Genomic DNA, 27,285 nt, shown 5'->3' with positions numbered 1-27,285 from the left:
TAGAGTATTTTTCTTTTCTTTTCTTTTTTTTTGTGGTACTGGGAATCGAAACCAGGGTCTTGTGCATGCTATGCAAGCACTGTACCACTGAGCTACAACCCCAGCCCCGACCTGGAGTATTTCTAACTTGACACTGGGCAGTACCTTGGGTCCCCTAGAAGCCACCCACACTTGGTAGGAGCATAAACTCTTGAAACACCTGAGTTGAAGCTCAGCAAATTCCAGCCAAGGTTAAGAATTTGGGAATTTTTCCAATTACTATTGTCCATAAGGCAATGTGACCACAAAGGCCCTTGGTTTGCCCAGAGAGCATCTGATGACTGCTGACCAGGGGCAATGAAGAATACATCCACATTTTTCCAGGCTTTACCCAGAGGCCTCCCGAGAGCCCACGATTTTCCCAAGCCTGGCAGCTTGAGGGGGTGTTTCCAAACAGAGTCCTGGTGCCAAATGTCCGTGTCCTGGTCCTTGGGAACCCGTTCTCGCTGGGGAGCCCAACGCCTGTGCTGAGGTAATTCCTCTAACTAGTGACTAGGCCAAAGCATTGCTTGGAAATTAAAAGTCCATGAGGGCTGTGACTGTGTCAAACAGGGCGGGAGCAGGGCGGGGTGCAGGCCCAGCCCCCTCACAGAACCGACTCCTTGGATTCCAGTTCTGGGGCGCTGGCTACAGGGCCTACAGGGTTCTGGTGGGTCACCAGAGGTGATGTCTCCTCCTCAGACTTGGAGTTGGCAACAGCTTCCACTTTCACCTCGCTCAGTTCCTGCTCCCCTTTCTTCATTGCCTTCTGATTCAGGTGGTGGAGGATGCCCGCACCCAGGGCATCCCCTTCCACGTTCACCACGGTGGTGGTCCGGTCCCTGGTAGGAAAAGCAAAGGGCAAGAATCACATCCAGTACCACCACTGGGAGCTAGCAGGGAGCTGGCCCTGTCCCAGGCAGGCTGGACAGCCCTGGGGAAGTAATGAGGAGGGCTGCCTTGTTGTTTCCTGCAGGGCATGCTACTAAGGGTCTTGCTCGAAGTTGACTTTAACAAAATTAAAACAAAATCAACAGACCCTCACTGAAGAAAACCCAGAATAAAGAGAAGTAAGCCAGGCATGATGGCCTATGTCCATCATCCCAGCCAATCAGGAGGCTGAGGTAAGAGTATTGCAAATTCGAGGCCAGCCTCAGAAACTTAGTGAATCCTCTCTCAAAATAAAAAATAAAAAGAACCAGGGGCCAGGAGCGGTGTTGCATGCCTGTAACCCCAGCGACTCAGGAGGCTGAGGCAGGAGGTTCGCAAACTCAAAGCCAACCTCAGTAACTAAGTGAGGCCCTAAGCAACCTAATGAGACCCTGTCTCAAAAAATAGAAAGGGCTGGGGCTGGGGATGGAGCTCAGTAAAGCACTTCTGGGTTCAATCCCCAGTACCAAAAAAAAAAAAAGAAAAGAAAAGAAATGAAAAAGAAGTAAAAAGAAGCAAACAAGTTACCCATATTCCAAACTCTGAATGAGTCCGGAGTAATGCTGCGATCTAGCTCCTTCCAGACATCTTTCTATAAATGTCTTTTATATGTAATAGACACCATCATATAAAATTCCATAAAGTTGGGAGGGGAGAGTAGACATGGCTTTGTGTTCAGCTCTTCTTCCCCTCAGTGTCACACTGAGCTGTTCTCATTTTGGCCCAGCTTCACTAATGGGACCTTCCTGTGCGAATATTCCATGGCTGTTGGCAATCGCCCTCTCACAGAACGATAGCACTATTCTTTCTAGCTTATCTACCACAGGTGAGTCCAATACCTATCTTCATTCAAAGAAGGGACTGTGTCCATATTGAAGAGAGGGGAGAAAATGTGATCTTCTCAGAGGGCACCAGAGGATAAAAGCCATGGGTGCAGGATCAAGGGCACGGGTGGCTGGAGGGCGTGGTGGGTCAAGGGCATGGGCCCTATTTCTTCCCTGGCCAAGTACCTCTTGATGTTCCTTTCTCCTGGCACCAGAGGCAGCTGCAGGAGCTCTGATATGACTCTGGTTCTATCCAAGTTGCCAGCTTGGGGATGGAATTCCTTTTAATGGAGGATCTGGACAACAGGCATCTACAGGACATTTTACCCTCATTTCACTAAGGGTGCTAAGTTGGAAAAGCCGATCTCGACCACCCAACCACCCAACCACCATGGGTAGATCTGAGAGCTCAGTGCCAGGTTCCTGTGTTCAAGTCCTCTCACACCTGGCTATGACTAGCCTGTAGGAATGTCTTCAGTGGATCTATCAAATGCTTTCCCATGTGCCCAGCGTTCTGTGTGTTTTGCATGTGTGGATTTATTTAACCCTCACTGAAGCTGCGATGGAGCTTCTGTTATGATTCCCATTTTACAGATGAGCAGACCAAAACACAGAGGAGCTCACGTTACTCAACTGCTACACGGTGAAGCCAGGACTTGAACCCAAGTGCCTGGGCTTCTGGATGCTACAAGCAAGTTCTCAGTGTTGGCATCTCATGGTCATTCATTGATGTTCATGTGCATTTGACTCTAATATTGTTTCACTTTTCTAGTTCAGTTTCTTGCCCATGTGCTCTGCTATCTCAACATCAGCACCTCAGCTGACCCTCTCTATACAGTGGGTTATTATTTACAGCTGCAAAAGGTATCACAAGATTCAAGAAATCAACATCCAGAAACTCTCTTGGCTTTTACAGTAGCTCTGGCTCACCCCCTTTCCTAAGTCCCCCTCTGCTGAACCTGAGCCCCAGCTACCTGAATTAACAGAGTTCACTTTCTTTCCTCCCACAGAAATTGCTCCTTAGACATTTCCAGGTGAAGGACAACCATTCCTAAAGGATCACTGCTCTGACTACTTATCTCTCATCTGCAGCCAACAACCTCCATGGTCCCTGTGCCCCCTGGGCCTGTGCTGTGAGCCTTGGCCCTGAATCCTCACTGTCTTGGATGCTACAAGCAAGTTCTCAGTACTGGCATCTCATGGTCGTTCATGGATGATCCTGGACATTGGGTCTCATATTGTTTAACTTTTCCTAGCTCTAAATCTGGACTTGCCGGCTTTACTGTAGGCTACTTCACGAGGCAGGGAGTGTGTTTTCGGTTTCTCTGCATGCCCCAGGCCTAGTGGAGAGTCAAGCTCCCAGGGAACTACATAAAAGGCTTTTCTGGTTTTGGTGTCCTTAGGACTTGCTACTTACACGATCCAGTCCACAGCCAGGATCAGAGAGAGGTCATGGGTGGGCAGCCCAATGGCCTCCAGGATAATGGCGATGGTGAGGACCCCTCCAGCTGGCACGCCCGCTGCTCCAACACTGGACGCGGTGGCAGTCACTCTAGGGGATGGCAAAGCAGAGTCAGCCCTTAACACAGATATGCAGAATATGGCAGTCATAGTGTAGAAACTGAAAACCACACCACGGTGGATTCTGGGGCCTGAAGAGAAGAGCCATTCTCTGCAAGTGCAGTCAGCTACCTTAGGCCCCGGCTCTGTATCCATGGATTCAACCAACCACAGATCAAAATGTAAATTCTTAAAGATTCCTTCTTTACTGAACATGGAGACTTTTCCTTGTCATGATTCCCTAAACACTATAGTCTAACAACCAGTTACAGTATTTACATTGTATTAGGGATTGAGAATATTCTAGATGATTTAAGATATATGGGAAGCCGGGCATGTTGCTGGACACCTGCAATCCCAACAACACAGGAGGCTGAGGCAGGAGGATCATAAATTTGAGACCAGCCTTGGCAACTTAGCAAGATCCTGTCTCAAAATAAAAATTAGAAATAAAAAGAACTGTGGCTACTTAGTGGTAGAGCACCCCTGGGGTTCAACTGAGTACCACCAAAAAAAAAAAAAAAAAAATTGGAAAATGTGCTTAGGTTAGGTGCAAATACTACACCATTTTATATAAGAGACTTGAATTTGATGGAATTTGGTATCTATGATTGGCAGGGGGTTGTGGGTATTATGGGGGAGTGGCCCTAGAGCCAATGCCCCCCAAGATTACTGAAGGATGACTCTAATGAATCCAAATTGTCCCACACTTCACAAATGAGAAGCTGAGTTGCAGTAAACTTTTTTGAAGGAAATCACAAGAAAAATCTCAGGTTTTAATCCTGGCTCCAAATAGGGGAAAGAATACTGAACTTACAGGATTGTGAAGATCTGTCCTGCATTCAACTCCACGTTGTTGAGCTGGGCGATGAACACCGTGGCCACACACTGGAAGATGGCAGCTCCGTCCATGTTCACAGTGGCCCCGATAGGGAGAATAAACCTGCTGATCCTCTTGTCTACACCGTTGTTTTCTTCGATGCACTTCATCATAGAAGGAAGGGTCGCTGAACTAGAAATGGAAAAACAACCCACGAACGATAAGAACAGTTCCTTCAGACCAGGCTAATATATCACTTGTCTCAGACCCTGGAACACAGCAATGAGTACTATCTTAGTTTCTGACTTTCCTCCCTTGAAATCAGAAGAAAAACACAGAATTGTTTCAAAGTTTCTGGCATAACAGGCTTTCTCACCTCCCGACTCCCAGTTACTTCCTGCATTTACCTGTGATATTATTTTCTTGGATTCACCTGTTCCAAATTTTCTCAAGGATCACATATTGCCTTGTAGTACAAAATGTGCACAAGAAGAAAAAGAACGGGTTGTGCATCTGTGTCCCTGATCTCACCTGGTTCCACACTGATATGGCTGGAGCAGCCAAAGCCCTCCAAGCCCACTCACCTGGAGCAGGTAGCAAATGCTGTTGCGAAGGGTGTGAGGAGGCCCAGAAGGAATTTGAATGGGTTCTTTCGTGTGAGAACAAAATAAACAAGTGGCAGAACAATTCCTCCATGAATAACATGGCCTAATATAGATGCGAAGATGTATTTCCCAAGGCTGGTCACCAGCACGATAATGTCCTTCATTTCCACAATCTTGCTTCCGACCAGGAACATGATGCCCAGAGGTACATACCTAGGGGATAAGCACAAGGTACTCATCAGGAAGGCGATAAGGAGGGGCTGAGAGATGACGGCCCTTCCTAATCCTAATACAGAAGGCAGGAACTTTCAACCAGGACATCTTCATCTTGCTCTAGGATAACTCTGAGCACAGAAGAGCATGGGGGTAGATCATGCTCATCTTACTGGTTGAGACTGAGTAAAACAAAGTTGATCACTTACCGTAGGGATTGGAGTCAGCACCAGAGCCCGGAGACATATGGTGTGTGTGTGTGTGTGTATGTGTGTGTATGAGTGCATGTGTGGTGCTGGGGATTGAACCCAGGGCCTTGTGTATATGAAAAGCACTCTACTAACTGAGCTATATCCCCAGGCCAAGACACGTGCTCTTAACAGATGGATACTGCTAACCACAGGGGCTCCCAAGCAGAAAGCCAGGGACTCAAGATCAAAGCCCCTGGGACTGTGAGCTTGACTTTCAGCTTTTGTTCCGGCTCCTTCTGAGAACATAGAAACCCAGAAGGCGAACATTTATTTCACAGAATTGCTGTGATACAAAAATCGAGCCAGATTTTCCCTTCTGTGAAATTTTACATTCTTTGTGGTTTGGCAAACATGATCCCGTGGGAAAAAGTCAGTAACAATGACACTCTGGGAACACTTCTAGAACGTGAAGATTTTCTTAAAGGCAAAAAGGGAAGGAATGAATTATGGGAGCTGCAAAGAACAAACGTCAGTTTTTAAAATTTTAATAGCAATTCAGGAAGAACTTAATTGTTTGTTTTCTTTTTATTATTTATTCTTTTTAGTTATACATGTCAGTAGAATGCATTGTGACGTACACACATGGAGTATTCATGGTAGGACTGTTGATTTTTTAAAAAAATTTTAATTATATATGTAATAATGTTTCAGAGTTCAAATTTCAAGGAGTACAAAAGGCTCAATAGTATGAAATCTCTCATTTCTATCCCTTAAGTACCCACTGGGGACAGTCAATGCCGAGATTTCTTTCTGGAGATATTCTAAGTAGTGTTATTAATTTTAAATCCTCTTTGTAATACATGAACACATTTTCCCTTCAAAAAACTAAAACATTATAAATTAGACTAAAATCCTCTGTAGATACAATTGCCAAGCCAGACTCCACCTCAGATAGTCATGCTAACTTCTTATGCTTTAAGGTATATAGGAATGGATTTAAATCTGTACATTTATTGATTTTTCACCCTGCATTATGCCTTTGAGATCCTCTCATGTCAGGACTTAGAAATCTACCTCATTTCTTTTTTTATAGTTCCCTAATTTCTTTTTTTTTAATACGTCTTTTAGTTGTTGATGGACCTTTATCTTATTCATTTATATGTGGTGCTGAGAATTGAACCCAGTGTCTCACATATGCTAGGCAAGTGCTCTACCACTGAGCCACAACCCCAGTCCTTAGTTCCCTGATTTCTAATGAGATTGGGCCTCCCTTAAAATGTTTACTAGTGGGCTGGGGTTGTAGCTTAGTGGAAAGAGTGCTCGCCTAGCATGTGTGAGTCATTGAGTTCAATCCTCAGCACTACATATAAATAAATAAAATAAAGGTATTGTGTTCATCTACAATTAAAACTATTTAAAAAAATGTTTACTGGTCATTCAGCTCTCCTCTGTGATAAACTGCCTGCTTAAATATTTTGTCCATTTTTTAATAGTGTCTTCAGTCTTTTTCTTTTTCAGTAACAGAACTCTTTATTTCTCTATACACGGTATGTAATATGTTATTATTATTTTTTTTCCAATAAGTGTCTTGACTTTTAACTTTGTTCAAAGTATCTTTTGCATGCAAACTCTTTGAACCCTGATGTGTTCAAGTTTAGAAGCTTTTAAAAATGCTTTTGCTTTTTGTATGTTACTTAGGTAGACTTTCCCTATTCATATATTTCCTTCAGATATTTTTAGAGGATTCTTCTTCCTGATTAGTTTTATCCAGGAGTTGGCAGCATAAACGTTTGTAAATAAAGTTTTATTGAAACACATTCACAACCATTTATTATAAGTTACTTTTGGCTTCTTTCACTTTACAATGAAAGAGTTGGGTTATTGCAACATAAATTGTATGGCTTGCAAAGGTTGCTGACTGTGTGTATGGTTGGTTCATCTAGAAGTTATTTCTGTGAATACATAGGGTGAGTAGGCAGCTGCTGTGGTTTTAGAGTGGGCTTCTACTGAAGATCCCTCTCATGTGTGGTTGAGATCCTTGATCATCTGAGGTATATGACACTCCAGTGCTATGTGACCTGTGCTTCCTGGGCAGCTGATCTCCCTCTGCAGCTAGATACCCTGCAAGATCTGCTTCACTGAAAACCTACTTACATAACTGGCACATCAAACTGAAGGAATGACTCAATGAGTTTCCAGACTAAAAACAAATGTTCTATTCTGGGAATATTACTTTCTTGCATAGGGTTTTCTTAAGTCCAAACTTTGGAAGAATTTTAGAGTCAAAAAATAAGCCAAGAAAATAACTTGATGAAAGAAAAGTTTCTTTTCTGAAAATACTAGTTTCTCCCCGAGAACAACTGCAGTTATACGAAGTGGAGTGTTTGCAGTGAACAGAGGCAGGCTCTGGGGTCCTTGGATGGAGCAAGAGAAACACCACTGGTGGTGTGGGGGAAGGGGGTGCTTTAGATTTGGCCTCTATGTTTCAAACATCTCTGAAAACCAGTCTGGTTTGAAAACCAGTCCAGTTATCACCCAGTCCCATTTGATTGAGAAAGAGTTCTGGGATTTTTTTTAAGGGTTTGACAATAAGGACATTATGCAAGAAAGGATAAACTAGTTTTTAACAACTAATGGGTAAAAGCTAAAAGCCACAGAGGTCTGGCTTGGGGGAAATTCCAAGTAAAGCTTCTGAGGTCTCTCTCTCTCTCATTAGTTATTTATTTATTTTGGTACCAGAGCTTCATCCTCATTCCTTTTTATTTTTTATTTTGAGACAGGGTCTCACTTAGTTGCTTAGGGCCTTGTGAAGCTGTGAGGCTGAGGCTGGCCTCAATGGTGCGATCCTCTTGCTTCTGCCTCTGGAGCTGCTGGGATTACAGGCATGTCCCACCACACCCAGCTAACTTATGAGGTCTGAGCATTGGGATTGACATGATTCCTGAGTTGTTTTGAGTGAGCTGGTCAAACTTTTTACTTTTTTAGACAGGAATCAATCTATTGTTCTTTTTACTCAATGATCATTCTTCCTTTGATATTCTCACAAAAAGTAATCTATGAAATAAAAACTTATGAACAAAAGACCATTCCAAGTTTTACATGTTTTTTCATGCCTGGGGTGGAGTTGGGCTGGCCCTCCATGTTGTGAAATACTATAGTGAAAGGTCTCTTGGAAATTAGAAGTCTATCATCTTGAGATAAATCAGGCTTATTTTATGTGACAGATGACAAATTCAAAGCTCTATAAGATGATATGGACAGAGCACATAGCATGGGTCAATGGTGGAAACTCCTAAATAGATCATAATGACAAAGTCACCAAGGGTCAGTGGGGGCACTGCAGGGGTGACTGGTAACTATGGTGCACACGTAATTCCCTAGGTCCTAGATAAGAGGAGAAGCCATCTCTACATGCATCCCTTCCTGTATCAAGACTGGCCTGAGGTCCACCAACCACAAAAGATCTCTGGGCCAGGTGGCCCTACGGGAAAACTAGAATAGCAAAGTTGGATTCTTTCCGATGTCAGGGGAAACGAGATAAGAGGAAGTGGCAGGGTGACACTCACCACATAATCCACGACACCAGCACCATTGTCGCCTCATTGAAGGAATTGAAGAAGCGGATGAGCTCTTCTCCCTCGGAGCCTAGTTTCTTTAGGGCCACTCCTAACACCAGGGCAAAGAGAACCAATCCTAAAATGTTCATTCCTTCAATCTCAGTGGCATAGGGAATCTGCAGGATCAGAGGAAACAGAATGGTCTAAGTTCACATCACAACAGAAGAGAGAGAATTTAGGGTGTATTTGCTTGACATTTCCATCAGATTATCCCGAGTGATAAAAGGCTCATTATTTTCTTTAATGTTTTTCCTTTAGTGGTTTTATGAATAAAAAAACCTGAGGGGAGATAGTATTTGAGGATGCAGAAAATGAACAAGTAAAAATTTTACCTCTTTAACTCTGAAGAGTTCAAATACATATGGCACAGATTCAATTATAAAGTAGTGAGCTTCCTGTCACCGGATGTGTTCAAGGATGGTTGGACAACCACCTTGATGGGTTGCTTTTATTTATTCTCTTTTTCTCTCTTTCCTTTTTTGTGGAACTGGGGAGACAGAACCCAGGGCCTTGTGCATGCTGGGCACGTGCTCTACCACTGAGCTATATCCCCAGCCCTTTTTATTTTGAGGCAAGGTCTCACTAAGTTGCCTAGGCTGGCCTCAAACTTAATAGTCCTCCTGTTTCAGTAGCTGGGATTGCAGGTGTGTGCTAATATGCCTGGCATTCTTCCAAATTTTCATCACAAAACATTTCAAAATTAATAGAAAAGTTGAAATATAGGATGATGATCACCATATCCAGTGCTTTTGTTTATACTGAAATATATCAGTGACATCTATATGACTTATAGAGTAACAGTAGAAATAATAATTATGGAGCATTGGCTTTGAAGCCTGACTTACATTACAATTGCTAGTTGTGCCTCAGTGCCCCATCTACAAAACGGGGACAATCATAGTAGCTAGCATAGAAGGCTGAAGATTCAGTATATTAATAAATGTAAAGCACCTAGACTGTGTTTGACAAATGAAAACTAACAAGAATTTGCCATTATTATTTTTTTAATGGGATAGTTTGTTGGAGATCATTCTAGGTTCATTTTATCTAGACAGGGTTCTCCTTACAAATGGTGTTATGATACCAAAGACAATAAGAATATCTGAATATCTTCTGAATATCACTATTTTCTCCTGGGACTTGGTCTATTAAAGTTGCCAGGCTACAGGTTAAAGAGCTGGGGAGGAAGAAAGCTTGGGTTGTATTATGTGCTCTACTGATAACTTGTGTGTGTGTGGGGGGGTGTGTGAGGGGGCATCTCTAGAGAAGTGAACGCTTCCAGGATTTTATGAGCTGTAGGGCTAACACTTGGTAGTGACCTCGGGGCTATCAACCCACATTTTTTTATCCATGTCCCAAATCTTAACTGGAATCAAGGATCGAGAATCAATGCAACCAGAGAATTCATCTGCTAATCCAAAGTTGGTTTTGTAGACCTGCCATTCCCAGGTATGGTGTTTGAGGTCAGGTAATTCCAGACAAGGAATTGGATTTCTGAACTTGAGGGCAATAACAACAATTTTTCCAAAGAAATGACTCCCATCTTTAAAGCAGGTGTTTTGCAGCCAGATGTTTGCACACACTTTGGCAAACAGCATTGGGTGGGGATAGGAGAGTAGACATAGGCAGAGATATAGCCAGAGTTGCACCCAGAGCTGTGCCTCTTGCTGGTATGCCTTTGCATATTCTGTTCCTATTGACTATATGACCCTTCCCATCAGCCTCCCTATATCTCCCCCTTCTCATCAGGTCCCCCTGACCACTCTGGCTAAGATGGCACACCTCACCATCACCTGGTACACATAAACACACTTTCCCTGTATGTTTATGTGCCCTGATTCATTTTCTAGTGGCCATATGTATTTTTTATATGGTTTCCTCCACTAGAGTGTTAGCTGTGAAAGAGCCCGGCTTTTCCTATGTTGAGCAATGCTTGTGGTCTAGTGCCCACAAATGGCACAGAGTGGCTGCCAAGTAAATCACTGTTTAATGAATTAATGATTATTCAACAAAATCCTAGGAGGTATTTATAGAGAGTTATTAATATGGGATCAAAGTGGGCAAGGAATATAGGGGGCATGGGTCAGGGCAGGAGACTTTCCACAAGACCTTGTGTTTCTGAGTCCCCGACTTCTCACTCTGTCACCAACATCTCATCCTTGGGGGACAAAGATGACTTAATCTTTATACAATCTTTAATCACAGGGTTCCTGAAAGTCTTGAACTAGCGTGGACACACTGTTCCTGTCTCAAAGACTGACTCTTTTCATTACTGGATTAAATTTATAGTGAAAGTAAGGGTATGTCAGGTGGCAGGGGGTGCTTGAGAGTCACTAGCATTTCCGGGGGAAATCTGAGCAGCCAGTGAATGCCTTCAGGGTTTGTCAAAATTCGAAGACACTGCAGAGACAATGTTCTGGGATTCACACAGTGCTCTTGTTTATGAATAGTCTTGTCAACCTTAGAAGACCATCCTTTCAAGTAGTTTATAGTGGGACTAATAAATCCTACCTCACCAGGTTGTCCTAAGACTCAAATGACATGTCAAAGGAGTTTATACACCATGAAGGTGGCATGCAGAGGTAAGCCCACCTAGAGAGCCCATATCCCAATGAACCTGGCGGCTGTGGCAATCAGGGATGGGCAGAGAGGTCCAACCACCCTCTCTGGCCTTTTTAATTAAGGACTTCTGATTAAATCAATATTAATGAACAGGGCAGTTTTATGGGGCGGGGGTACTTTGATGATGTCCTACTAGGAAATAGTAGACAAGGATATTAAGAATGATAAATGTCCTGAAAGGCCTTCACATATTTTAAAACAAAGTGCAGACTCTCATACACCCCACAGTTTTCTGAGCATCCCACCAGACATTCACATAGGGGGAGATGGGGAAGTCCTATCTATGGATCTGAGCTCTAGTTAACTCCATTTTATACATAAATAGCTTATTTTTTTTTCTGCACAGTTTTAACATACATGGACTTCCAAAGAATATCAAGTTGATATAAACACAGGAAAACTGTTTTGTTGTAGTGTTGTTTTTTTATTTCAGAAAATTGTATCACCAGTGGTCAAAGTGCTACTATCCAAGTCACTAGTACAACACAATGTCAATCTGATGTTGTTGCTGTCTATATTCAGGTGAATTCCATACATGGCTAACAAAAATTTTTAGCACTTATTTCAAACTGCAACAATGTTTAGTTGAGTTCTGTCTCACTGCTTTTATTTATTTATTTATTTATTTATTTTTTAGAGATGGGGTCTCAATATGTTGCCCAGGCTATCCTGGGCAACTTCTGGGCTCAAGAGATTCTCCTGCCTAACCCTCCTGAGTAGTTTGCTGGCACTATAGGAATCTGCTACCAGGTCCAGCTCCATCTCACATTTTAAAGCCAAATTTATTCATTTTTGAGTAGATGCAAATATCTGAAAACTTCATTATGTCTTATAATTGTGCATTTACATGGTGAAATATAGATTGCTTTCTCACACATTTTTTAATTTCTTCCTTATATTATGTTATTTTTAAAAAGTGTTATGTGTAGGAATCGGTTGAATCAGCTTTTCATTGTATTTCAGAATAGCAGAGGGGGTGTTATAAAGTACCTCACAGATCCTCCGAGGATTTAGTACCACAGGTACCACAAGTGCAGTTGGCCATGTTCACAAATAACCAAAGAAGCAAACCTAACTTGTTAGCTTTAACTCATCCATTCAAACCCCAAAGTTTTCAACCCTATTGAGAAAAAGACACATCTCAACTGTTCCTTAATTAAGAAACATTATTTGCTTTATGAATATTCTACACAAGTGACTTTGTAGGGAGCTTTACCTTTTCACGGGTCACATTTCCAAAGCTGGTGTTGTGAGTCACCATTTTATAATCAGTCGCGTACTATAAAAAAAAAAGGAACAAAAACTCATGGTTAGTGCCCAGGCTGAGCCCCACCCAGAGGAACCCAGGGAGTGGCCAGGTCTCTCTCTCTCCTCCAGCATGACTTGCACTGAGCACCAGGGACTTGGTTGGCTTGATGAAAATGCACAGAATTTTCATTAAGACCAAGGCAGCATGTCCTTCAAGAGGCCTCTTGGTTACTTAGGGACCCAAGGAAACAGGGAGAATTTCCTTCTGTTTCTTGGGCAATGGGTTGGAGAAGATGTGCTCAATTTCCTGCTGATAGTTTGATATTTCCAACAGCTGAGACTTCATGTTATTCAAAGAATCTTGGCACTAATTCCATAAGGTCAAAGTTTACTTTTAAATGTGTCACTTTATTTTCACTAATTTATTTATGCCTCATTTTATTCCAGAACTTATTTGAGTGTGACTGCTCTTTAGCATCTGTTTCTAATCTAGCTCGAGCCTATGCTTTCTAAAGCAAGGGACTTTAGGCCAAGTGATGTCTGCTGTTTTGAGTCTTTCAGGAGACTCACAATTTAGAAGTGAGATATCTCTGCAGGGTTGGTCCTATAGTTGGTTGACCTTGCACACCTCTGCATGGTGCCCACAGGAACCTCCCCATGGCAGTCCATACTGCTGAGTGGAATCTGTTAGAGCCTGTGCCTTTCTGATCCCTACCAAGGGTTCTTGGCTTCAGAACTGTCTGGAGGAGCCCATTCAGAGGTAAAGACCTGGCAACCTCTGATGAGTTCTGGATTCACCAGCTTTGATTTCACAAGGGCTCAGAGAGGCAAAGGTGTTCAGTTGTCCCATGGTTAAAACTGACCCCACCTACTCTGTGACAGGCACTAAAAGCTCCATAAATTTATTTTTTTCCTGCTACCTCACATTCTATTTATAAGTTGCTTCTGTGCTTGTATGCAGATTAAAAAAACAACAAAAGTGAGAGGTTGTAAGTGGAAACAGAAAAGTCTTTGCTAAAAAAAGCAAAGGATTAGACCACCTAATGTAACCTTTATGGTCCTTCTCTGTCAAGAATGGCCACAGGAGTGTATTTTGATGCTTTGCTAAAAACAGGGGAAAACGAGTCACAACCTGAATGTCCATCAGCAGGGGACACATGGAGGGAAACTGCACTGACTAACACAGCATAATCTATAGCCATTAGCATTATGCAGGGGGGATATTTATCTATATGGGAAAATGCTGATCATGTACTGTTTTAAAAAGAGCAAGTTTAAAAGAGCAGTGCTGGGAATGTAGCTCAGAGGTAGAGCGCTTGTCTAGGATGCATAAGGCACTGGGTTCCATCCCTAGCACTGAAAAAAAAAAGCATTAAAAAAAAAGAACAAGTTATGAAGCAGTATGTATAGTATATACATCTACTAACAATAGGTACAGCATATTTAATTTTTTAAAATACTCTTTCTGCCAATTTTTAATATATATTTTTAGCTATAGGTGGACATGTACCTTTATTTTATTTTTATGTGGTGCTGAGGATTGAACCCAGTGCCTCATGTGTGCTAGGTGAGGGCTTTACCACTGAGCCACAATCCCAGCCCCTATAGCATACTTATTTTTAAATGTGAACATGCATAGAAAAAACATATCTGAAGGACATATAACAAAATGTTAATAATGGATATTTCTAGTAGTAACTATGGGTGGTTTTTGTTTTCTTCCACATTTAAAAATTTTATTTATTTATTTTTGCAATGAGTACATATTACCTTTCCAATCAGAAAAATTTTTGTATTTTTAAAATTTTAAAATATTTAAGATCTCTCCAACATGTGATTTGGGTTATTTTTTAGCTATAAAAGATGTGGGTGTTTTGGGGACATTGTAGAAAGTTTTTGTTGTTGTTATTCTTTATTTTTTTGTTTATTTTTTTATTTCAGGTGCTCATCTATAAACTTGGGTCAATGTTACCAAGATTTGTTAACAACACAATCCCGCCCTGCTCTTACTTTACCTAACTGTAGAGCCGAAATTTATATTTCTCCTCCATCAAAGTTTCATATATTTGGCAAAGGATCAAACCTTACCGTACGGAATGTTGCAACCACAAGATTGGAAGGAAACAGGTTTCTGTAAGAAAAAGAAAGCATTTTGTCAGTATTCTTAAAATTCAGTGTAAAAAGAAAAAGATTCAGTGTTTAAAGTGTCTGCTTTGAGATGGCTATTTCTTTCTTTTGGTACTAGGGATTAAACCCAGGGGTGCTTAACCAATGAGCCATATCCTCAGCCCTTTTTAATATTTTATTTACAGACAGGGTTTCACTAAGTTACTTAGGGCCTCACTAAGTTGCTTAGGCTGGCTTTGAACTCGTGATCCTCCTGCCTCAGCCTCCCGAACTGCTGGGATTACAGGTGTGTGCCACCTCATCTGGCTTAAGATGGCCATTTCTAACAGCTTAACTTGGTGTTGTCTCTCCTTCCACCCTCAGTAAGTACTTTAGTTCTTTCTAGACCCAAACACTCCAACTATGCCTCAGCTGTTTGACCACAATACTCAAGTGCTCCACCTCTAGGCAAGTGCTCTACCACTGAGCAACATCCACAGCCTGAGTGCAACACTCCTTGATCTTTAGGTTTAAGTGAGTCCAAACAAGTCTTGGTAACTACATTACTTTGTTAAGTGGTTTACAACGGCAAGAGATCCTGCCTACTAGCAAAATCCTAGGGGTCTTTTGCTGTTGCAATAATGGACAGCCATTTCTGCAATTGGGGGGAGTGTGTGTTTGGGGAAATGCCAGGTCCCAGGCATTTATCCTAGGTCCCAGGCATTTATCCTGATAAATACAGTGCAGTCCTGTACAATAATTGTCTCAAGGCCCTTATAGTTTTCAATGTCCTGCATGACATACCTGTAGATAAAAACCTTATATATAATTATGTGAGCCTGGACTGGCTCCACAAAAGAGTTCATTTTTTGGGGGGTGGGGTGGGAGGTTTATTTTTGCACACATTGAATATACACTGAATTTTCCAGGAATGCAATTTCTGTAGAAATTATGGGATGATTTATTTTTGTTGTTGTTTTGTTCAGAAAGTTCCAAGAAATATCCATCTTCCTAGAAAATTACACCACTAATGGTAAATTGTAGATCTGAGTCCCTAATACCAAGTCCCAGTATTAAGTATCTGCTTGCATTCATAACTAACTCATTAGCAGCAATTACTAATCCAGGAGCAATCATCTAACTTTGTTTGGAGAATCTACATATTGAAACACATTTTTTTTAATCACAATTATTTTTCTTTTATCTTTTATATAAGTTAAGTCATTCTGAAGTTTTGAAATTATTTGGGTAGGTAAATTCTATTTTTGGATTTCATTTTAGGGTTATTATAGGTTATTATAAAGTATTTGTTACAAAAGAAGATCAACAGAACTGATTGGGTCCAAAGTCTATTCATATAAACACATTTTATTGAGTGCCTCTGTTGGATTAGACTCAGTAAGTTACTGGTCTTGATATACAAGAAATTATATTCCAGCCGACAGTCCATTTGTTCTACCCACTTCCTTTCAAGAATATTACGGGATTGTTGTTATTCTTTTTTTTGTTGTTGTTTATTTTTTTTAATTTCTGGTGCTCATCTACAAAAACTTGGGTCAATGTTACCAAGATTTGTTAACAACACAATTCCTTCCTGCTCTTACTTTACCTAATTAAATCTGGAGAAGAAGTCTAGAAGAGCAAAAGACTCAGACTCATCCTTTTTAATTTGTGTCAGATTTATCCACTGATTCTTACTTCTGTCATTGGAGTGTTTGCTGGGGTGCACTGGGTCTCAGAGGTTGACAGGTTTGGCTGTAACCCAATGGCAGGAAGAATCTAAGCTGGCTTCCTGGTAGTCACACCTTCAAGTAATCCTCTGTCCTTGAGTGTGGGTAGGGTTGGTGACCTGCTTCTAACCAACAGTATGCAGCCAAGGTGATGAAATGTTCATTCCATGATTTGATTACCTAAAATTTTAGCTTCCATCTTGCTATTGAGTTTTCTGATTGTCTTCTGGGATTGCATATTTCGAGAAAGCAAGCAGCTGTCAGAAAAGCCTACGTGACAAGAAACTGCTGATGGCCTCTAGCCAAAATCCAACTAGGAACCAAGGCAACCAGCCCAAACTTCAACTAACTGAATTCTGCCAACCAGCAGGTGACCTCTGAAATGAATCCTTCAGTTGAGCCTTTGGATGAGACACCAGCACTCGCCCAACCCTTGATTGTAGCCTTGTAAGAGACTGAAATAGAATGACAAGATTCCTGACCACAAATATTCTAGGATAATAAATGTGTGGGATTTTAAGCTGCTACATTTATGGTAATTTGTTCTGCAGTAATAGATAACTAATACACCAGCCCACACGATTAATGAGATGCAAAACTACTTCATTAGAATACTCAGGGCCCTCTTACAGGATGGCCAGCATTTAGAGGCTGCAACATAGGATTTCCCAAACTTACCTATAAAACTTGAATTGCTTTTAACATACTTAGAGAAGATGAGCAAGCACATGCCTGCATTTAAGCTGAAAAAAGGGTGATCTTTGGCTGAATTAATGGCTGCAAAATTGTGATCAGAAATTTGATTCTTATCATATGTATATTTACTTTAAAAAAAGGTGTGTGTGGGGGGAGACTAGCAACTTGCATTGGCTAGTCTTTGGTATATAGGTGAAGAGCAACATTTGCCTATTATTGCCATTACAAAACAACTCTCTAACCTGTCTCAATCTTGTGGACTAGGTTTGGTATAACATTTTTGTTTGCTCCTCTATTCAGAAGTATAAAGTGCTCCATGCCAAAGTTTCCTTGTTCTACATCCAACTCTCAGTAGTTCCCAGATTGAGCTGGTGACAGGGTTCTCTCTCCATGAGGACAGGTAAATTAAGGAAACAGCTAAGTTCAAAAACATCTACCTTTCCAAGGAGAACACTTTCCCCTGCAAATTCCTCACGTCCTTCAGGGATTGAGATGTTTCCTCAATCCCTGTGAGAGGGCCCTGAGTATTCTAAAGAAGTAGTTTTGCATCTCATTAACTGTGTGGGCTAGTGTATTAGTTGTCTATTGCTACAAAACAAATTACCATTAGTAGCTTAAAATACCACACATTTATTATCCTAGAGTACAGTCTTTCTCACAGCCTGGTAATGTACTCTTTTCCAAAAAGCACAACACTATTTGTTTAAATCCTTCTCTGTCCTGCCTGGTCCTTTCATTGTGTACCCTAACCCTGAACTTGTTTTCAGTCCAAGACAAGATCTAATGGAAACAGAGGGGTACAGGCAATACTTTAGGCAAAACAGCAGCTCGTGCCAAAAAAAAAATTAAATTCTTAAGAAGAATACAATGCATTTTGGCAGTTACTGATAAAGTTAAACATACGTTTACCATATGACCCAGTAATTCTACTCCTGGAATATTTACCCAAGAGAAATGAAAATAAATGTCTGCACAGAGAGTACATACACATGATAGCATTATTCTTAAGAGCTCCAAATCCAAGTGTCCATCATAGATGAATGGATAAACAGACTAAGAAAAATCCATACAATAGAATACCACTTGGCAATAAAAAGGAACCCAACTATTGATATGCATGATAACATGGATAATTGCAACAGCATTGTGCCAAAGAGAGGCGTCATACTGAATGATCCCACTGATATGAAACTCTAGAAAAAGGAAACCTAATTGACAGTGATAAAAAGCCCATTAGTAACTTGAGGCTAGGGAAAAATTGAACTCAGGGGTGCTGTACCATTGAGCTACATCACCAGTCTGTTTTTTTTTTTTTTTTTTTTTTTAATTGCCCAGGCTGGCCTCAAACTTTTGATCCTCCTGTCTTAGCCTCCTATAGTGATAGGCATGGGCTACCGCTCCCAGCTCATTCAATATCTTGATTGTGGTATGCTTACGTGGGTTAACTATTTCTCAAAACCCACTGTACCTTGCATGGAAGCCTTTTACGGTATACAAATCATACTTCAAAACTGCTTAAAAAGTGAAGAGAGTGAAAAACTGAGGAGATTCCGCAACTTAAAAACACACTCCATGAGACAGCTGAACTGTTTTCAGATATCAATTTCTAGGAAGGACTTTCCTAGGGGCGGTGAGCCAAAGCCCAAACACCCACCAAAAAAGCACATTCCATTCACTGGACACCTGGGTTTATCGGGGATCAGGAGCAGCAGATAGGAGCCCGGGCGGCAGAAGGAAAGCACATCCTCTGACTTCTTCTTAGCCTCATCTTTCCAACACAGACGCGGCTGTGACCTCTGGCTCTTCCTTCCCTTGAACTCTCCTGTATGAAATGATCAGCTGCTCGCCAGCCAAGCGTTCTGTTCCCCAGCGCTCAGTCTCCAGGGACTCCTCCCAACTGCTCATATTCACACAGTAACTTTATGGACTTTCAAAATTAGAGATATGGAGCTGGAAACGATTCTGGAGGCGATCCCTCATTCAGCACGTGGGGACCCCCAAGCTTGGAGTCATGAAGTTGATCCATCTCCCTTCATGCTCCATCTAGACCAGCATGGCCAACAGAGATGTTTGTAGTTGTGCTCTACAAGTGGCAACTGAGCACTCTGAATGGGGCTATTGAGGAGCTGAATTATTTTTCTTTACATTTAAATTAATTAACTGTAAATAGCTTTGTGTGGCTAGTGTCTGTCCTGTGGGATGGCACAGACGTGCAGGAGACCTAGAGCCTGGAAGGTAGGAACAAACTGTCTTCCTAAGTTCCACTCTGCACATGGCTCCCTCTTCCTGGGTGTTAGGGGATTTCTAACTCTGGAGATCTTTGTCTTCAAGTTGGCAAATACTTCCTCTTTCTGTTGTTTGATCCTGAGGGATTTAATTGAATCATGTAATACTACATATGTGTTAGGCCAAGGTTTCTCAAGCATGAGTAGATCACAAAATCAATCTATTGGCTTTAACAGGTATTTTATTTTGGTACTAGGACTGAACCCCCAGGGGTGCTTAACCACTGAGCCACATCCCCACACCTTTTTTATATTTTATTTAGAGACAGGGTCTCACTGAGTTGTTTAGGGGTTCACGAAGCTGCTGAGGCTGGCTTTGAACTGGTAATCCTCCTGCCTCAGTCTCCTGAGCTGCTGGGATTACAGGCGTGCGCCACTGTGCCCAGCTAACCAGTATTTTATAAAAGATGAAACACGTTAGACAGGATGGAAGTTAGTGGCATGTATCACACTGAAAATGTTGTTTGGTGAACCTGTTTTGCTGAAAGCCCACTGCGGCACTGTTTCAGCTGCTGTATGTCAGGGTGGGGAATGTTTTTATGTACGTGGATACAATGTAAAATATACTTTTTAAAAAAAAATGCATCTGTTCTTCTGTATTTTTTTCATAACATTTTTATTCTATTTATTTATTTTTATGTGGTGCTAAGGATGGATCACAGTGCCTCATTACTGTGCCCCACCCTCTGCTCCTAAAATGTACTTTTTACTGTGGGTCAAAGTGAAAAAATGTGTGTAAAGGCCAAGATGGTACTACTAAAGCCAGAGATCCAAGTCAGAATGAATGGACAACTTTCCAGTCTACAAGAATCACGGGATATGTTACTTAAAACAAATAGGAAAACAGGTAGAAGGCGGGGCTGAATTAGCAAATGCAGAACTGCTATGAGGCTGCTGTACAGGCTCAGGCAGCTCAGCGTGAAAAACTTCAAAAATGTTCCTTCTTTTTACATCTGGTGCCGTTTGTTCTTCTGGTCCTATTGTAAGGGGTGGTATGTGTTTTCCTGTTCTATATGAGAAGAATGTAAAATAGTTAACTTTTGCTTAGGTAAAAGTTTTTTGTTCCAGAAGTATTTCCTTTTATTTAAGTTCAAAAATTCTTTAAATCTATAAAAATTTCAAAGACTCCAGAACAGGATATGGCATGGTATGTATATTTGGTAAATATTATTAGCCATAGTGTTTATTATTTCAGAACCAGTTAACAGGATTGTACCCCTTCAGATCTTGGTACCCCCTACCAGTCTGGAAGCCAAGGGAAGGCTGGGAGAGTGGAATCACACTCTGATGGTGGCTGTATGTGTTTATGTGTGTGTCCATCTATCTTCTCTTTCAGGCCCACATCCAGTTTTAGATACTAGCCAGAAAGGCTAGGGCTGGACTCCTGGGGAGACTTTTGGGAAATAAGGCTGAGAACAGTATTCACTCTCTGTATCAAATAGCCCTGTCCCCAGAGTCTGGGATACATTAGAATACTAGCAAGGCACTCAAGTATTAACTCGTAGAATCCTCCAAGTAATTTTGGGGAGGAAGGATTACTATTAGCCTCATTTTGCAGGGAAGGAAACTGAGTCACTGGAGGCTAAATGGCTTGTCTGGGATTTAAACCCAGGTGGCTGGCTTTGGTGCCAGCTCTTAATCACGACCCAAACAATCTCCCTGGGTGTATGTTATTTTCATTCTTGTTCAATATTCTCCTGTGTTGATAGAAGAAATGGTCAAATTAAAACTTTTTTTTTTTTTCTATTTTTTTCCTCTCAGTATCTAGTTAGGCTGAGAAATCTGTTAATTTGGATCCTTGTTTCATTCTGTCTATAGGAAAAAAGTCAAAGGCATAGTTAAAGCAACCTGTGGGGTCAATACTTCAAAGAATTTATTCACAATTCACTCCCTTGTCTGTGTAATTCCGTGTGTGTGTGTGTGTGTGTGTGTGTGTGTGTGTGTGTGTATTTTTTGGTACTGGAGATTGAACTCAGGGGCACTCAACCACTGAGCCACATCCCCAGCCCTTTTTTTTTGTATTTTATTTAGAGACAGGGTCTCACTGAGTTGCTCAGGGGCTCACTAAGCTGCTGAGGCTGGCTTTGAACTCGAAATCCTCCTGCCTCAGCTTCCCCCATACACTGGGATTATGGGTGTATGTCACTGTGTGCCCTGTTCCAACCTAATATTGAATCCCAATCTCCAATAGGTTTCTCTGCACCTACTCAAGAGATGTCTTCTTGGCAGCTTGAGAGGCATCATAAATATCTGTGCCAATCCTTGGGAAGGCAAGTAAGTCGATCCTGCCTATCTGTGAAGGGAAAGGCCTAAGCACTGTCCACTATTGGGAAAATGAGCACTAGGGGGGAAAAACTTAGAAAACCAGGTAACAGAAAAAATTCTTACTGTCTACCAAGTACATGGAAGTATCCTTGCTGCCCAGGGCCTTTCTTCTGGCTACCAGTTCAGTCAGAAGCCCTGGCTCAGTCCCTGTCACTACCTGCCTCCTTTGCAGTTTAACCTCTGGAACTCCTTTTGAAAATTACGAACTTTAGAGCCCAAAGGAATGTTTGAAGCCAGTTGCCTCAATCGCTTCAATTTACAGCTCAAGAAAACTAAGGCCAGGCTGGGGATGTGGCTCAGTGGTAGAGCACCTCCATGGCATGTGCAAAACATGCTGGAAAAAAACAAAAACAAAACACTGAAAACCCAGGTTGATTTGGGAGACCATACACATGTAAGGCAGAGAAAAGAGAAACTGGAAGGTCAGCGAGGATCTGTGAGGATGTGCCCCATTTCAGAATGGAAGGCTCTTCTGTATTTAGTTTTACTTTTCTCCATTTTCCAAATTTCCCATAGTTCTCCTCTAGATGCCACATGGTTCCCAAAGTGCCTAAGGACTCCTTAGCTTCAAGTCATCTGGAACTCCCCTAAAAAGTTCTTTTCTTCCCATTTATCTCAGGCTATGGAAAGAAGGCCAACCCCATTAGCCCATGTCGGCTGGAAAAACCCAACTCTCTATTGTATTGGTCCAGTTGTAGCAAGTGCAAGCAGCCTTGTTGTAAGAGCAGTACAAACATAACTCAGTTAACTCACAAAACAATCCTATGAGGTAGGTAGTATCATGATTCCTCTTATAAAGATGAGGAAACCAAGGAATGGAGGAGTTACGGACATGACCCACAACTAGTAACCATTGTTGGGGATCAAGAAGTTCTACAATGGCTAGTCTCTTGGCGATCTGTTTGTCTTTGGTGCCTAAATCACGTTGTTTTGGATGAGAAGTCATAAGTCAATCACTCGGGTCACACACAATTTTGAAAGTCCTATACTGTTCCAGGTCTCCAGGCAGTAGCCCTGGCTCAGTCCCAATCACTACCTGCCTCCTTTGCAGTTTAACCTCTGGAACTCCTTTTGAAAATTATGAACTTTAGAGCCCAAAGGAATGTTTGAAGCCAGTTGCCTCAATCGCTTAGAAAACTAAGGCCAGGCTGGGGATGTGGCTCAGTGGAAGAGCACCTCCCTGGCATGCTCTACCACTCTACCTGGGCTGCTCAGAAGGAAACTGTCATTCTCCCACCTGCCAGTAGTTAACTGCCATCACTTCTCTGCGCTTCTAGCACCAGACTCCTCACTCCAACTTCTCATTTTACTTTGTTATTTCAAATCCATTGCATTGGGAAAACCAAACCGGTTACTCATGAATCACATTCTGAATTAAAATGTTAAATCCTGCCTTTTAATATGATTATAATGTACTGATTAAATAAATATATAGAAGGGAGATCAGTAGAGCAAGCTGATGAGGGAGAAAGGGCAGGGAAAGGAGGGTAATAGGAATGAGGTTGATCAGATTATACTATGTGCATGTATGACTATGGATTAATGAATCCCAACAGTAAGCAAAATAGGATGTACCCACAAAAAATATGTAGTAAGTATAATGATCATCCCTCAAAAGGGCTCAAGCATTTGGCAATGTGCTCACTGCACAAGATTAAAGCAAGATTCTCAACTAGGCCTGTCTGACTTCAAATCTTTTGTCTCTGTACCACCTCCAAATGACCAGAAAAGTCCATTCTTATATCAATTCATTCATTAATGAAAAACGTAAGAGATTTGCACATTCAATTCATATTATATATCCAGCTCCTGGGTCTACATTATGTAAACTCCCAAACAGGAGTTTGCAGTTTTCCATAAAACCTTATTTCTGAAGATGGAAAGCTTCCATTCATCTATTGATTCATGTAGAGCCAGAGCAAACAGATATTGGGCCAGCCCTGTTCTAAGAGCTTTACAGACAACTCATTTAACTCTCAAAACAATCCTGTGAGGTAAGTACTCTCACGATTCCCCTTTGTTAAAAACTGTGTAGTCAGTCTCCTGGTCACTAGACAATGAAAACTGTTCTTTGCACAGTACAGTTCCTGATCACACACCTGATGCTTCAGACTTGGTTGTTTGACTACAGTTTGTTTGTGTGTGTGTGTATGATGTTATTGTTTACCTAAATAATTTGATATCTCTCAAAAAAAACCTCCAAACCTCTCAAAATTTTATATTTTCTTAGTATATAGGATATCTATAGATAAGAAATATAAATCGTAATAAAATTAAATGAAAACATGGTGAAACACATACACACACACACATGCATACGCATGCATACTCACACATACGAATATCTATTTGCTTCATCCCTGACTTGTAGATCCATCTTTAAAATATAAGTTGAGACAGACCCCTTGAGAGTTCTAGGCACTCCACCATCAGGACAGGCCATGAACTGGAGCACAAGACCTTGGTGGCAACTGTACCAACTCACCAGGGAATTTTCCTAGTCTTCCAGGTGTTTGAGTTCTGGACAGTTGCCAGGCAAGGGTATGCAGGATAACTGAGGTATTCCCTGGCAGTCTTGTTTCATTCACCTGCCCACAGGCAGAAAGGACTGGGTCCTGCCTGTCTCTGCCAAAGAATAAGCCCAGAGTCATATGAAATCGGCATCCATGTGGTTTGTGGAAGGAAGCAAATTTAAAAAATTGACCCAAGGAATCTCCAGGCCCAGGAAGCATTTCTAGGTAGCTCAGGCCTAGTTTCCTCCACGGAGGCACTCAGCATGGAACCAAAACTGAGCACACCTTCCTTCAGTTTTTGCATACCTTCCTCCATTTAAGGGATTCATCCTTAAATCCTGGTTGGAGGAAGTGTGTATCTGACCTGGCCCAGTCAGAACTGACCTGGTTCCTCTTTTGGTCCAAAGCAGATCTTTCTGGGACGGTGACATTAAACTACAAATGTGAAACATTACTATAACATATTGATTTGGGGGAAGAGAGAGTATGATAAATACAGAGCCCTGCACTGTAGGACGGGAGACCCATAGGTTTCCTAATCCATCTTTTGATAAACCACTACATGACCTTGAACAAATTGCTTCATCTCTCTCTGTCTCAGGTCCCTCACCTGTAAAACAAGACCATACCATCTGCCCTTTCTTCATCCATGAGCTGCTGGATTAAATGAAATTGGCCTTTGGAAGTACTATAAAACACTACCTATTCTAACAAGCCAGGACAAAGCCTCCCTTAGCCCTCCCAGGCAGGTGTGGCCCAAGTTGTTGGGAAGTTGAACCTATACTGACTGCTAAGCTATGACACTGGGTTAATATTCACTTCAGAAGCAGGAGCTAAAGGGGCTTAGATGGAAAACCATAACCAGGAAATAATAAGTCCTTTCTGGGGCTAGTAGGAATGAGGTATCCTTCCTTATCTTGGCCCTTGTCCCCATTTTATGACCACCATTTATATTTTGGAGATAGAACACTATTGAGGCACCCTCTGAGTTACCACCAGCCCAGCAGAGCTGAACACCATACTTTCTCCCTGGGTCACAGACCTCTGCAACCAAGAATCCCTGAACTCTTCCCTGCAAAAGCTGACTGATGGTCCTCCTCCTCATTTTTTTTTTCTTTCCCCAGTAGAAGTGTCCTGGATTTGGGGTTGTTTTTGATGTTTTAGATGAACATTTTCTTTCTTAAGTAGCAGACAGTCATCACATTTTCCAGACAGAAAAATAGAAAAGCAAGTCACTTTGCCCAGAGTTTGCTGCTTTTTAGTTTCAGCAATGAGGTTTGTCTCAATGACTCAAGACCAAACATACTTCCAACCCTCAGAATCTGGAATTAGCAGAAACTGGGAGGTCCCTAGCTGGATACCTCACTCAACCAAACCTGGTTAAATTAATAAATGCTTGCCTGCTGCTGCTTCCCCATCTGTGAACTTTGGGTTATTGGCGAAACCAAAAGAGGTGAGGTTTTGGAAACTACATCATCTCAAGGGATGAAATATAACTACTATGAGTCACCAAAAGGATGCAAAATTAAGTGAAGATGCATCTTTGTTCCAATCCCTAGAACACACACCTTCTCACAAAGAAAGTCATTTGAAACTCACTATATTATTCAGTTGTCTTGACTGGGTGGGCAGCAACTAGTCCCAAGTTCCCAGGGAGGCATGTTTCTGGGCAAGGGCCCCTCACAGCTCCAGTCCTGTTATCCTAGGGTCCACTGACAACTCTTTAGAAAACTGCCGGCTTCCTTCACAGCCCAAGGGCTTAATCAGAGAAGGCCCTAAAGTGCAGGTAGGATGGCTCAACAGGCACTTTACCCATAGCTCCCAGAAGCTTTTGGGCACTTTGGGGACAATATGGGGTGAAGATATTTGTCGTGGTGCAAACACTTTTTAACCAGTGAGGGCAGTCTGAGTGTAAGGAGTGAAGTACAGATGGAATGGCATACTCTTCCCTAACACATACACTCATCTAACGGTGATACTGGCTCTTGATAAAAGATGTGTTCCTGCTCCTTGATATTGGCAGGTGTACTCCAGCTGTTTTGCACAGGTGTGGTGAGCATGCAAAGGCTCCTCACACTATTTATATATATATATATAAAAGTTATAGGCCACCAACAGCCAATTAACTTAGAATATATGTGTACAAGTGTACCATCTGGATGGAGACACCCACTTCGCCTCTAGCTAAATGAGCAATATTACCTGACCAGGTCAAGGAAAGAGTCCACCGTCTCTTTGGGGACCGGATGAGGCCCACCGTCTTCCAATCCCAGGTCACTGGACTGAAGGGTCTGCGCGCCGGATCCTGGCTTGATGATGAACGCCAAAGCGACAGCAAGCGCTGAGGCACTAAGCGTTGTGAGGCCAAAGTAGGCAACAGCTATGCCGCCCAGACGCCCCAGGGAGCTGGCGTCCAGAGAAGCAGCGCCGGACACCAGGCTGCAGACCACCAGCGGCAGGATAATCATGCGCAGCATGCGGAGCAGCATCTCTCCGGGGAAGGCCAGGTAGGTGATCTGTGTGCGGGTGAGATTTAACTCGCGTAGCGCGGCACCCAGGCCGGCGCCCGCCACCACCCCCGACACTGTCAGCAACACTTGCGCGTGGCGCCGCAGGAAGTCAGAGCAACGCCGCGAGCGTCCCACCGCGGTAACGGGTGCGCCAGGCCCCGCTGCAGGCCCTGTCTGGGCGCCGTCGAGGTAGCCGTTGGTCTCGCTGCTTTTCTCCATGGCGCGGCCGTGTGCTCCAAGCTGGAGGAGACAGGGAACCGGAGCTCTGTAAAGACGGGCTCCCAATGAATGGATCGGGCGGAGCTAGCGGCGTCTGCCAGCTACACCGGGCAGAGTCTGGGAGGCGGCCCCGGGGTCTTCGGTCTCAGCGGAGTAGCAGGTGCGGGAAGGGCGAACAGAGGCGTGGGTTGCGGGTTGCAGTCCCGAACGGAGCGGACCGCGCCGCGCCCAGCCTTTTCACAGCAGCCACGAG

General features: G+C 42.4%; 1 protein-coding gene across 2 annotated transcripts; it reads right to left on the bottom strand.

The window, feature by feature from the left end:
• Positions 1 to 7: 7 nt before the first annotated feature.
• Positions 8 to 27,285, bottom strand: Slc1a4 (solute carrier family 1 member 4). Of its 2 annotated transcripts, XM_076832999.2 has the most exons (8): positions 26,506 to 27,285; positions 14,737 to 14,779; positions 12,617 to 12,679; positions 8,728 to 8,894; positions 4,737 to 4,970; positions 4,150 to 4,344; positions 3,190 to 3,324; positions 8 to 860 (listed from the first exon to the last, which is right to left on the bottom strand). In XM_076832999.2, exons 1-8 carry the CDS (start codon positions 27,030 to 27,032, stop codon positions 626 to 628), a joined length of 1,599 nt encoding a protein of 532 aa, XP_076689114.1. In that variant the 5' UTR covers positions 27,033 to 27,285; the 3' UTR covers positions 8 to 625. The 2 variants fall into 2 exon arrangements, with proteins under 2 accessions (XP_076689114.1, XP_076689115.1); XM_076833000.2 differs by lacking the exon at positions 4,150 to 4,344.

Source organism: Callospermophilus lateralis, chromosome 14 (assembly GCF_048772815.1).
Source record: "Callospermophilus lateralis isolate mCalLat2 chromosome 14, mCalLat2.hap1, whole genome shotgun sequence".
NCBI lineage: Eukaryota > Metazoa > Chordata > Mammalia > Rodentia > Sciuridae > Callospermophilus > Callospermophilus lateralis.
Note: the sequence above shows the minus strand (reverse complement) of the source record. Positions and strands in the feature narration are given on the sequence as shown.

Bases quoted from the DNA above. Each gene is read 5' to 3' on its own strand.
- Slc1a4 (XM_076832999.2), bottom strand. From the start codon at position 27,032: ATGGAGAAAAGCAGCGAGACCAACGGCTACCTCGACGGCGCCCAGACA. The intron at 14,780-26,505 runs GTAATATTGCTC...TTTTTCTTACAG, and splicing joins TCTTTCCTTGACCTGGTCAG to AAACCTGTTTCCTTCCAATC. The intron at 3,325-4,149 runs GTAAGTTCAGTA...GCCATCCCCTAG, and splicing joins GGACAGATCTTCACAATCCT to AGTGACTGCCACCGCGTCCA.